The sequence below is a fragment of the Phaethon lepturus genome, unplaced genomic scaffold (genome assembly GCF_000687285.1).
Source record: "Phaethon lepturus isolate BGI_N335 unplaced genomic scaffold, ASM68728v1 scaffold32008, whole genome shotgun sequence".
Lineage (NCBI taxonomy): Eukaryota > Metazoa > Chordata > Aves > Phaethontiformes > Phaethontidae > Phaethon > Phaethon lepturus.
Window position 1 is genome coordinate 3,745 of NW_010556037.1, and position 12,037 is coordinate 15,781.

The following is a 12,037-nucleotide window of genomic DNA, read 5'->3' on the forward strand; positions in this document are numbered from 1 at the left end:
GTCTCCACTCAAACAGTCCTCCCAAGGACTAGAATAGCTGTCCAGACCTTAGGTTGCATGGAGCTTCAGTATCTGGAAGTCTCCCTGGCACATGAAGGCAGTAGTGAATGTCATAGCTGCAAGTGCAACCATGGAAAAACTCCTCAAACAAGTAGCTATGTTACAAGAGGAGCTCAACAGGCATTGCAGGACCCAGGGATGTGAGCAGGAGAAAAATACCTGATATTGTGCACTGTCCCAGGCTGAGTGACAGCCCTGCTTTAATGCTGTGCAAGGGGAAGATAAGCCTGAATTCAGCCTTGAACTAGCTGATGCAAGTAACTCATGAGATGGAGACTGACCCCTTGTCTCCATTTGGGGGTGGAAGAACCTTCCCCAATCCTGTGAAATGCTCCTGCATAACAGACATGATGCTCTGGGGTTGAAGAATGAAGAGCATGTGAGTAATAGGTGGGATCCAGGAAAAGCAGACCATGCAAAGTTGATCCAGCCACCCACTTGCATTAGAAATGGTGCCACCAGAAAAGCATGTAATGCATTAGTAATTAAAGATTCCTTACTGAGAGGTACTGAAGCACCCATTTTCCATTCAGACAATCTCGCTAGAGAAGCTTGCTGCCCTACCAGAAGCTTGCATTTGTGACATCACCAAGAGGCTGCCAAGCCTGGTGAACCCTACAAATTATCATCCGCTCCAACTGTTTTGTGTAGGGTCTAATGATACTGCAATGAGGTAACTTAGAAACATCGAAAGAGACTATTGAAATATGTCTTGTGTCCCTTGGAGCAATGTTAAAAGGAGTGGGAGCACAGGTGATGTTCTCCTCTATCCTCCCAGTCAGAAGACTGGGTCCCAGAAGGAGGACATGAATTCAACAGGTGGTTGCCTGGCTGCCTAGCTGGTGCTATACTTGGGATTTTTGCTTTTATGATTGTGGATCAACTTTGGAGAACTGTGTCTTTTGGGAGCTGATAGGATTCTCCTGACCAAGTGGGGCAAGAGCATTTTTGCCAACAAGCTGGCCAGACTTATAAGGACAGCTTTAAACTAGAGTTAGTCGGAGAAAGAGCTGGAGTTCTGAGAAAAGCCAGGGGCTGCTAATACATTACAAATCAAAAGGGAAACAGTTGTGAAATGCCTCAAAGGAATTCAGGCTTGTTCTAAAATGTTGACAGGGTTTGTAGCCCAACTGAAGTGTCTCCATACCAATGCATGCAGCGTGGGTAACAGGAGGAGGTGGAAACCCCTGTGCAGCTAGAAAACTATGCTCTAATTGCTATCACTGAAACCTGGTGGCATGAATCATATGACGGGAGTGCTGCAACTGATGGCTATAAACAGTTCAGGAGGAACAGGCAAGGAAGGAGTGGTGTGGGGGTTGCCCTTTATGTGTTTTAAAAAAAGGAAGTCATTGCACAGAGCTGTGTTTGAAGAATACTGATGAACATCTTAAAACTGAAAGTTTTAAACTGAAAGGGGGTAGATGTAATTTGCAGTTAAGGAAGAAATTTTTTATGATAAGGGTGAGAGACTGGAAGATTGAAGGTGTTCAAAGTCAGGTTAGATAGTGCTTTGAGCAACCTGATGTAGTGAAGGATGTTCCTGACCATGGCAGGGATTTTGAACTCTTTGAAGCTCCCTTCCAACCCAAACCATTCTATGATTTAATGCTGAAATCTTCTTTCAGGTGTTAAAGATGTCCATTCTTAAGATCCATGCCCGTGAAATCTTTGACTCTCGTGGGAATCCCACTGTTGAGGTAGACCTCTTTACCAACAAAGGTGAGTCCTTAGCAGTAGATCTTTACTCCTTTCTTGTATCTGATAGAACTGAAGAGGCAGTCAAAAGTATACAAACTGTCCTGTTCTAGCAGTGGTGTTGTGCTTGCTCTTTCCTATGGGACTTGCAGGAAAACCCCCTACCTCAGTCTGCTGGGATGAATTTGCTGAGCTCAAGATATTGGCCTGGACAGTGAAGGTTTTTTGAGGTGTCCTGCTTCCTGCAGTCTAAACTGTGCAAGTGTTAATCCAAACCTGCCTTCCCTCCCATGCCCTGCATATCAAGTGGGATAGCAAACTCAGAGTTAACAAGGCCTTTGTCCCTGTCCTTAAGCAGCTGCTAATGGTCTTGATTTTCACTGTTTATGACTGCCCTTGAAGTTTAATTCTTGACTTGTCTAGCAGTTACTTTGTGTAACGAAACAGTCTTCTGCTGCTGAGTTGAATCTTGGTTAAAGGTTTCTTCTCTGCATAAGTGTGCAGGCATGACTAAACAACTTGTCTAATTGGGTTTTCACATATAACGTCTTAACATTTTTAATTATTGTAGGACTTTCCCTTGGTTTGTTAGTTGTTCATCCCACATCAGATAGAATCTGACAAAGGCATTGTGCAAATACATACCAGTGTGGTTTGGTGGAATGAGCAAACACAATAGCTGTAATACACTAACTAAATAGCTGATCTTTCTGCCTCAAAAGATTAATGCAGTCATTTAATGAGATTGCCCCTGCTAAGCTCTTTGCTGTAGTGGGATAAAGGAAAGACTGGAGACTGAAGCTGGCATCTTGAACCACAGGCAGAGCAGACTCTAGTGTACTGATTTGCACAAAGTTCAGCATCCGTGGCTGGAAGAATGGGCTGTCTCGGTGGTTATCCTGTTGTCGAAAGAGCTCAGAACTCATATTAACAAGAGGCTTCCTAATTTTCCTTTGTATGCCATATTTTAGAAGAATTTAAGAGCTCTTTTGCCAGACTGAGCTCAAAAGTAGATTCAGTCAATGAAGCTACCTTTTTGGAAGTGGAATGGATGACTTTCCTAACTCCTAACACTTGAAATGCACAGTGGAAGAGAATGAGTGAGTCAGCTTGCTGTGATCAGTATGAAGGAGACTGATGAATTGGTGATGCTGTAAAGGAGCAGACAGCTCTCAGGATCACTGTATAAGTGAACAGCGATGTGGTTTAGAGATTACCTCTCCCATCTCCAGGGTTGGAAGTATGTGGTAGGTTGGGATGTCATATGGGTGGAGAACGTTTTGTGGGTTTGAATGTGCTAAGACACTTCTTTTTTCTGTTGTAAACAGGTCTGTTCAGAGCTGCTGTTCCCAGCGGTGCCTCAACTGGAATCTATGAAGCTCTGGAGCTTCGTGACAATGACAAGACACGCTACATGGGGAAAGGTAAACCTGAATTTTGGTACCCAACTTGGCCCATTACAGTGGCTGGGTTGCTGTGTAAGTTAATGCCAGATTTTGTAGCAGAGGACCCACGGGCTTGTTTACCGCCACCCATATTCTGTACAAGGCATGGCAGTTAAGCAAAAGCAATGGAGATTACCAGTAAGATGATAGCAATGCATACTGGATGGAGGCTGCATGGCTGGGGCAGAGATAAAGCACAGACTGCTGGATTTTCCAGGGGACAATGTGGAGAGTAACTCTGTGTCCAGCAGTGCAGCTACATAGTGGTGATAACTGTACTTCCATAGGTGGGTGCATGGAGCTCAGGCATGCCACCTAGGTGATCATCTTGCTAGTACAATATGCCCAAACATACTGTGTTGCGCCACTCCAGTTGCTCTGCGTGTTGGTGCAGGTCAGAGTACAGAGTGCTTTAGTAGTACAGCATCTAAACTACCTGCTCCGAAAGGCTTGGTGCAGCTAGTCACAAGATCTCTTCATAGACCAGGTTTTGAAAGAACTGTTAAATGTATCTGCCCTGGCTCTACAGGCTCCTTAGATCACAGCATGTTAAATCCTGTACCTGAGCTTTATGCCACCTGCTGACCACAGCTAATGTACAGCTTTATGCTGGTGAGCACAGAACACACTTTTGGTTTGGACTGTGTAATAGCTAAAGCCTCTTTAGCTTTTTGTCTGGCATCATAGTTAGCCAGGATACTTTGTTTTAGTGGCGTAGTATTTCGGTTGTCTGGGGACTGATGGTATGTTCTGAAAGGAAACTAAAACACAGCAAGTCACCAGATTGGCTTGGGAACAAGTGTGGGGGGAAAATATATAGCCACATACAAGATGTCTTTGCCTAATAAACATCCTAATAGTAATTTTTGTGACTCCTCTGAGAGCTTGAATAGTCAGAACTCCTTTTTCGCTTGCTCTAAAAGCATTGGTGATGCCTTCCTAGTTTTTGCAATCAACTTAACTTTTGGATGGGAGAGAGAATTTTACTTCAAACTTTTTTCTGCCAGTCAGGTGAAAGGAAGCTGGAATATTTTATGCCTATTAAGGAAAAACAGTTAGATTGGATAACTACTGAATTGAACTTGGAGAGCTTTGTCTGAGAAAATTCATGGGTGTTACTACTTTAATACAGAATAAACTAGATGACTGAATGTTCCAAGGAGCTGGAGAGCTTCTGCTGTTTACCTAGGGCACTCTTCCTTGAGAAGAGTAAATGTGTACTTACCTCAGTGAGCTAAATGTGTGTGTGCTTAGACCTGTTAAATCTGACCCTACAGGCAGTTCTTTGTGGCTCTTAGCTAGATAGTAGTCTGAGTTTCTACAACAGGCTGTCACAGCTGAAGGTTTTTGTCAGCCAGGGAATAACATGAGTTATGAAAAAATAATTGCCAAATGGGATGAGTTGCAGATAACTGGTAGGTCTTTTGTAATATAAACGTGCAGACTTAGACCATTTAAAAGACAATTAATGTGGTTCAGGGTGCACTTAATTAGCATTCACCAGTTCTGAAGCTTAGGTCTCTGGAAATCTTTATACAGGGATGACAATATTCCTTAGGCTGATATGGTAGCTGGCTAATTGTGGTCTCTGCTTATGGGGGTGAAGCAAGTTCATACTGGAATTGCTGGTTTACACAATGGTGGCCCACATAGATTAAAAGGATGGTGCTGTGTGCATGCTTTATTCCCTGTCTGAAGCCAGGAGCAGACAATCAATTTCTGTGCCTGCGTCCAGGTGCGGAGACAGTGTACTTCAGCATTGTATCGTGTGTAAAACGTGCTAAGGTGATGCTTTAGCAGTGTTACAGAATAATAGCAGATAGTGAAATGCCTGAGCTGCTGCATGCTTAACTTCTGAGGAAGCCTTTTTCTTTCCTCTTACTCATCCATTCTATGAATGAAGTAGCCTATCCTAAAACCTCTTCTAAATGCTGTCATTCAGCCACTTGAGGTTTGTGTCCACAATGGTGTTTGCAATAGCATGGAAACCTGGGTGGAAAGAGCAAATACAGCCTTCCTGGCTGATGCACAGCTTCCTCTACCCTTTGAACCCTTTTGTTTCTGGTCTGCTGCTCAGTATCAGACACTTGCTGACATGTAGGTCTGTTTACCTGTTTGTGTCCTTTTCTTTTTCTTGCATGACTGGCTTTTGGTTTTGGCTGTGAGTCTTCATCTCTTCCTTGATTCTCTTGTCCATTTCGCTTCTGTCAGGTGTATCCAGAGCTGTTAAATATGTTAACGAGTTCCTGGCGACAGCATTGTGTACACAGGTAATGGATGTGCTTTCAGTGCAACCTTGTCACTTGGATGAATTTCTCCAGTGCATGGTCTTGCAAACTAATGTTGCAGCAGGCATTCCTAGATGATGCTTACTTCATGCATTCAATCGAGATGACCTCTATAAGTGTTCAGATTTGGCTGTAAACTCAGGCTGGATTGGGGTTTGAATAGCATGAGGTGGTATTCTTGAGATTTTATTGTTACTGAGATCATCTATTAATGCCTGCATAACTAGTGTGGTTGACCAGTGTCCGATTTGCTTGTTCCTTCCAGGTGTCTCAAAAGCTGTTGAGCACGTCAATAAAACAATTGCACCTGCACTCATTAGCAAGGTAGGAGCAATCTGTTTTCTGCTAACATCAGCTAATGCTGGTCCAGTGTGTCCTAACGGATGGGTTATCATCCCTCTAAAGACAGTTACAGGAGCTGTTACAGTGTGTGTGTGTGGGGTTGCCTGTGTGTTGGAGTGCATGTGAGCAAACTGACCTACGGCAATTGCTTTACTTAATGACTGTATATCTAACTATATATATAAAAATAATTATAAATCAATAAAAACAGTCTCTAGCAGCCTAGTGTTAGAGTGTGCAGAAATACTTAAGCACCCGGGAACTTCAGTGGTGTGCAGTTAAGATACAAGCTGCTTTATGCTGAAAAGGGTGGCTGAATGATGGAGAGGGACTGGGTTTTAATCAAGCTGGCTAATTTGGAAGGGAATCTGAGGGGAACTTGAAGTCTACTTGAGTGAGATTCCTGTGCACCTTGTGGGCACTAAGCCCTAGCTAGAAAGGATGGTGCAAAACTAAGTGGTAATGCATAAAGTGATTGCATGTTCTTAGTGACACTTCCAGACATTGTGTACTAAGTTACAAATGGGTGTATGTTGTAAGCAAGTTGGTTGTCTTTGAGCTTGCACTCAAGGGGTGGGGGGCATAAACAGGGGCTTTCTCCTATTCTATGCCAGGCAGATAGCAGTGTAAATGTCATGAAATCAAGTGACATGATAGCCTTACAGCTCTGAATGTGAAGAGCAAAACAAGCTTTTGATGTGTCCGACTTACCTGTCAGCCTTGGTCTTCTGGAAGTGACCAGGTGATGCTGCTGTGTCATGATGACAAGAACTAGTCTCTTCAACTGTTGGTAGTTGCTCTTAAGCAAGTCTTGGTGCCTGCCAGGGAAATAAAAATGCAGTGCGTAGGTGAGAGTTTGTAGAGCCATGTTCAGTGTCAAGCAGTGCTTTGCTTGCTTCTCTCTGCAGAATGTCAACGTTGTAGAGCAAGAAAAGATTGACAAACTGATGCTGGAAATGGATGGATCGGAGAACAAATGTAAGTGGGCTTATGTGTTGCCGTGGGGTGTGAAAAGATGAAGATTTGTTTATGGAATTCTAGCTTACCTTATCAGAAACAATGGGCAGTGCATGGCATATGCTGTGCACTTCTGTAGCCAAGACCATGGTGCTGGTATTGCTGAGTCTCTTTATCAAGATGGAAGATTTCTGTAAACCATTTCTTCCTATTTCAGCCAAATTTGGTGCCAATGCCATCTTGGGTGTATCTCTGGCTGTATGCAAAGCTGGTGCTGCTGAGAAGGGTGTCCCCTTGTACCGTCACATTGCTGACCTTGCTGGAAATGCAGAAGTCATTCTTCCAGTTCCTGTAAGTGTCTTTATAGAGCTTGCGAAAGACTTGATCTGACCAGGTGCTTTATAATGTCTTGTGGTCTTGGATCAAGTTTTCTAGTGAATGAACAATCTTTACATAAATACTGTTACCAATTTACCTTGAAACATTCTAACTTGAGTTTTTGGTTACTTCAAGGCTTTCAATGTGATCAATGGTGGCTCCCATGCTGGCAATAAGCTGGCTATGCAGGAGTTCATGATCCTCCCTGTGGGTGCTGACAGTTTCAAGGAGGCAATGCGCATAGGTGCAGAGGTCTATCATAACCTGAAGAATGTAATCAAGGAGAAGTATGGCAAGGATGCAACCAATGTGGGTGATGAGGGTGGCTTTGCCCCCAACATCCTGGAAAATAAAGAAGGTAAGAATGAGCAAAGTGTGGAAGAAGGCCTAACTGATAGCCAGAGAATGAAGACCATACCTGTCCAGTATGAATGGGAAGCAAGCTCAGTAGGTTGTAGCACTTGCTTCTATTTCTTTGCTCTGCTTCTTATCCTGACAAACATTCCAAGATGCTATACTGGTGTGGTCTAGTATAGGACCACAGAGCTATTCCCTTGGACATTAGTTTATGCAGCTTGACAGGATGGCTTTGACTTTAATGCCTCGTTCCTGTTTCGTTCCTGTAGCAGCTTAAGGAAATCTTACCCCCTTCCAGTTAAAAAGTGGCGTGGGAATGTGTTGCATGCATTGCAGGCTTCCCAGAAGTCAGTAGTCAAAGTTTAGTGGAGTTGTTTTTCTTCTGACAAAGTAGGAAAACAGTTTGAACTGTGCCTGGTAATGTGTGGGAGTGCATGAAGGTTTGCCTGGGAAGCTGAAGCTTTTGCTGCTTGTGCAGCCAAACAGTTCTGTACAGAAATCTGTGGGGGAGGGAGGCAGTTTCCCTTGTGGAAAGGGGTATACTTGTTTCTACAGAAGCTGTACCAGAGCTATTTTTCTGCCTCATTTTGCAGAAATGGAGCTGCTAGTAAGCCAGTAGAACACTAGAGCTCTTAAGTTACTTGTTACTTTAAGGCTGTTAGTTATATTATTGTTGAAGGTAGCCTCTGAACTGCATTGCCTGACACTGAAGATACTGAGCCAGCACCAGAAATCAGGGTGTTTATGAATCCCACAGCCATGTGCAGCTCTTGCTAGGTCTGTACCCAGCAGACATCAATGAAGATGACTGTGAATGACCATTATGGTCCAAGGAATTTGTGTTGCTGACAGCAGCTGCTTTTGCAGTTTGTACTACATTAACATCTTGAAAAAAAACAAACAAACAAACACAAAAAAACCTAAACCAACCAAGCCCAACAGACCCAACACACATAAAAACCCCAAACAAAACCACTTGATCTAAGCTTCCTACTGTATATAGCCTGGCTGATCCAGCTGCTTGGGTTTGAGTCGGCAGTTATTGGGAGAGTCTTACTGGTGGTTGTGAGCATACTGAATTTCCTTGCTTGGACTCTGCCAAACAGGGTACCGTAGTGTGCAGCATCCAGAGGCTCCTACTGAGTAGTTCTGTTCCTTCTTCTGCATATAAATGTGCAAGTGGGGAACAGGTGGATGCTAAGAGAAGGTGCCCTGTGCAGAGGCAGGCTGTGCATCACACTGCCTGTCCAGGTTTGGATGCTTACCACTTTCATAGTCAACACCTGACCTGGAGATAAAAGGGATTAAAGGACAGTTACTACTTCCTGCCCACATGCATAAAGCTGAAAGAGGATGTTGTACCACCTAGTATTAAGCTTTTTGAGCTGACATGTAGTCCTGCCTGAAGAGATTATGATCCTGTAATGGTGTCTCAAGGCTATTACAAGCTACAAGCAGTATTAAAGTAATACCTTGTTCCAGTCAGTTCAGAAGTTCAGTATGTATGTGGCCTTTGGGCTTTCCGCAGGGGTAATGGAGATTCTGTGCCAAGTGAATGTAGTGTTGTTGGTAAATTAATAGCTTTTGAGTTAAGATGTTTGGTGGGAACTCAGAAATACCTTATGTTTCAGCTCTGGAGTTGCTGAAGACTGCTATCAGCAAGGCTGGCTACTCTGAAAAGGTTGTCATTGGCATGGATGTGGCTGCCTCAGAGTTCTACCGTGATGGAAAGTATGACCTGGACTTCAAATCCCCTGATGATCCCAGCAGATATATTTCTCCTGATCAGCTGGCTGACCTGTACAAGGGCTTTGTCAAGAGCTACCCCTGTAAGTTGTTTGTCAACAAGAAGCACAGTAGCAGTGGCAAATAGGGGTTGATTGCTGAAGGAGAAAGTTGGGATGCAGCTTCTCTTACAAAGAGGGATCAGGAGCAGAACAGCTAGCCTTTAAGGGGTCTTAGGAATGTTCTTTGAGGTGGATAGTACTTGGCTGCAGCACTTTGCTACCACTGCTTTCAAATAAGACCTTTCGGGGTGGCATTTTCTTAAAGCTTCTTCTGTCCCTCTACAGTGGTGTCCATTGAAGACCCCTTTGACCAAGATGACTGGGCTGCCTGGAAGAAGTTCACTGGCAGTGTTGGCATCCAGGTAGTTGGTGATGATCTGACTGTGACCAATCCAAAGCGTATTGCCAAGGCTGTAGAGGAGAAATCCTGCAACTGCCTCCTCCTTAAGGTCAACCAGATTGGCTCTGTGACAGAGTCCCTGCAAGCGTAAGTTCTCTGCTGTTGTCCGTACCGGGGAGGGGGATTGTCTAATTGAGGGAGATGTACATATGCACCAGGGCCAGTGGAATAGAAATCGGTTGATTTGGCATCTGTGAAGGGAGAACAGTTGTTAACTAACAGAGGGTATTGCTTAAACCACAACACAAGTAAAACCTGTACCTTCATGGTCTGGAAGTTGTATTAGGCATATATCAAATGACCTCAGTGGGTCTAAGTATGTGTAAAAGCAGCTCTTTATCACTGTGTTGTCACGTGATCCTAACCCTAACATGTACCAAAGGGCAGTTGTGTCCTGCCAAAGCAAGGAGTGCCTGCCAGTTGGCAGCATCGCTAGAGCAAAGGCTGCTAAGCAAATGGGCATGGTGTGAGGCTTCATCTGTTTATCTCTTCTAGCTGCAAGCTCGCCCAGTCCAATGGCTGGGGTGTGATGGTGAGTCATCGCTCTGGAGAAACAGAAGATACCTTCATTGCTGATCTGGTAGTTGGTCTCTGCACTGGTCAGGTTGGTATCTGTAGTTGTTGTAGTTTGCCTTTTTGCTTGATGAGCTAGTATGGTGTTGAAGCCATGCTGCACAGCAGATGGGGTCTGCTCTGACTTAAGGCATGCAGATTTGCTGTTTCTTTATATAGGAAGCTGATTTTTTTCTAATGGGAGTGCGATGAGGGAACATGTTATCTGGTGTAAACTCACCTTTAACCACCAATTTAAAAAAATCTTAGTCAACTCCAGTGGGTGTATTTGGGATTTCCTGGTACTGAAGCTGTTAGCGAATGAACAATCTTTATTGCTCCCAAGCCCAGTCCTGTTTGAGTATACAGATACTCAGAGCCTGATGCTGAAATAAAGCTTGTGATGATGCTTATTATGCTAAACAGAATAGAATAGTTTTGTTTTGGTATCTGTGGCCTTATTTCTGTTACAGTTCTTTATGAACTTTCTAACTTCCCTTTCAGATCAAAACTGGTGCCCCTTGCCGATCTGAGCGTCTAGCCAAGTACAACCAGCTGCTGAGGTGAGACCCTTGAGGGGCTGGGGAAAGATTGAGTGTTAAGCCTGACATAGAATGAATGCTCCACTAATGCATTTGGGGCACAGCTTGGTCTTCTACATCTCAGAAACACTCTGCATCTTCTAAGGACAAGCTGACACTGGCAGAGGTGCTTTTGGGCTGGTGCTTTGCTCACAGAGCTGGCTGTAGGCTAAATGATGAGTTGGATGGGTAAAGTCTGTAATGGACACACTAAAGGGGAACATCATATGAAGTAGCATCCTGTGATACTAGCTATTGTCCTTCTGTCTGCATGATGCTGTTCCCTTAGGCATCCATTTAAAATGTTTGGGCGAAGTTATGTGGGATGGGTGACACTGACCAGTGCAGTTAAATGTGCATGTAACTGAAGTTGCTTGGTGGGAACTGGCTCATGACTGGTAGTACCTTCAGCACCAGGTCAATCAGGTGATTTAATATAAGGCCAGTGGCTGTGTTAATGCAGGAGTTCTGCACTGCCTGCTCACACCCAGCACTCTCTTCCCTTCCATTAGAATTGAAGAGGAGCTTGGCAGCAAGGCCCGTTTTGCTGGAAGGAACTTCAGGAACCCTCGTGTCAACTAAGCGGTGTGGATTAGTCAACCCCTGTTCTGGTTTAAAGCACTAGTCATGTACTTAGTTCACAATTACCTGTACTAGAAAGATAAGGGCAGCTGAAGGAAAAAGACCAGTTTGCAGATCCTCTCCCCCTGTAGACAATTCCTTCACCTAGTGTTCACCAACTCTGATCTGTTACTTGTAATGCTCTACTGCTTTTGTAGAACGGTCCCTGGAGGGGGGGCTTCTGTGCATTAAACACCCTCTGGGATCATGACCTTGTGACTCTGGGCATAAACACTTCAGTTCCTTTCTCTGCCTGTCTGGTCTTCAATGTTTGGAGCTGTGTGACTTGCAGTGCAGCAAGAGGTACCTGCAAACAGAAATAGTAGTGTTTTTACATGCGATAAATAAAAGCATCAAACACCCCAACAAAGTGTGGCTTTGAGTTACTTTGGAGGAGACTGTGGAGTGCCTACCTCTGCATAATTGTATCCTGTTTTAAAGCTGTTCTGCAGGGAGCAAGAGTTGGACTGCTGTCACTGGCTGTGGGGTGGACTTAAGTTGCTTTGTGACAAATAGACAAAGAATTAGTTCAATGTGTGTGCCTGCTATTGAGGTGGCCTTCAAGGGTATG

At 44.1% G+C, this 12,037-nt stretch overlaps 1 protein-coding gene across 3 annotated transcripts; it reads left to right on the top strand.

Annotated features, from left to right (window-relative positions):
- The first annotated feature begins 1,685 nt into the window (after positions 1-1,685).
- Positions 1,686-11,832, top strand: LOC104624884 (alpha-enolase). 3 transcript variants are annotated; one of them, XM_010292358.1, is made up of 11 exons: positions 1,686-1,782; positions 3,087-3,182; positions 5,757-5,815; positions 6,742-6,811; positions 7,008-7,141; positions 7,304-7,526; positions 9,157-9,354; positions 9,598-9,799; positions 10,208-10,316; positions 10,769-10,827; positions 11,358-11,832. In XM_010292358.1, exons 1-11 carry the CDS (start codon positions 1,698-1,700, stop codon positions 11,425-11,427), a joined length of 1,305 nt encoding a protein of 434 aa, XP_010290660.1. In that variant the 5' UTR covers positions 1,686-1,697; the 3' UTR covers positions 11,428-11,832. The 3 variants fall into 3 exon arrangements, with proteins under 3 accessions (XP_010290660.1, XP_010290661.1, XP_010290662.1); XM_010292359.1 differs by lacking the exon at positions 5,757-5,815 and adding an exon at positions 5,415-5,473 and having other exon boundaries at positions 1,692-1,782; XM_010292360.1 differs by lacking the exons at positions 5,757-5,815; positions 6,742-6,811 and having other exon boundaries at positions 1,695-1,782.
- The last annotated feature ends 205 nt before the right edge of the window (positions 11,833-12,037 follow it).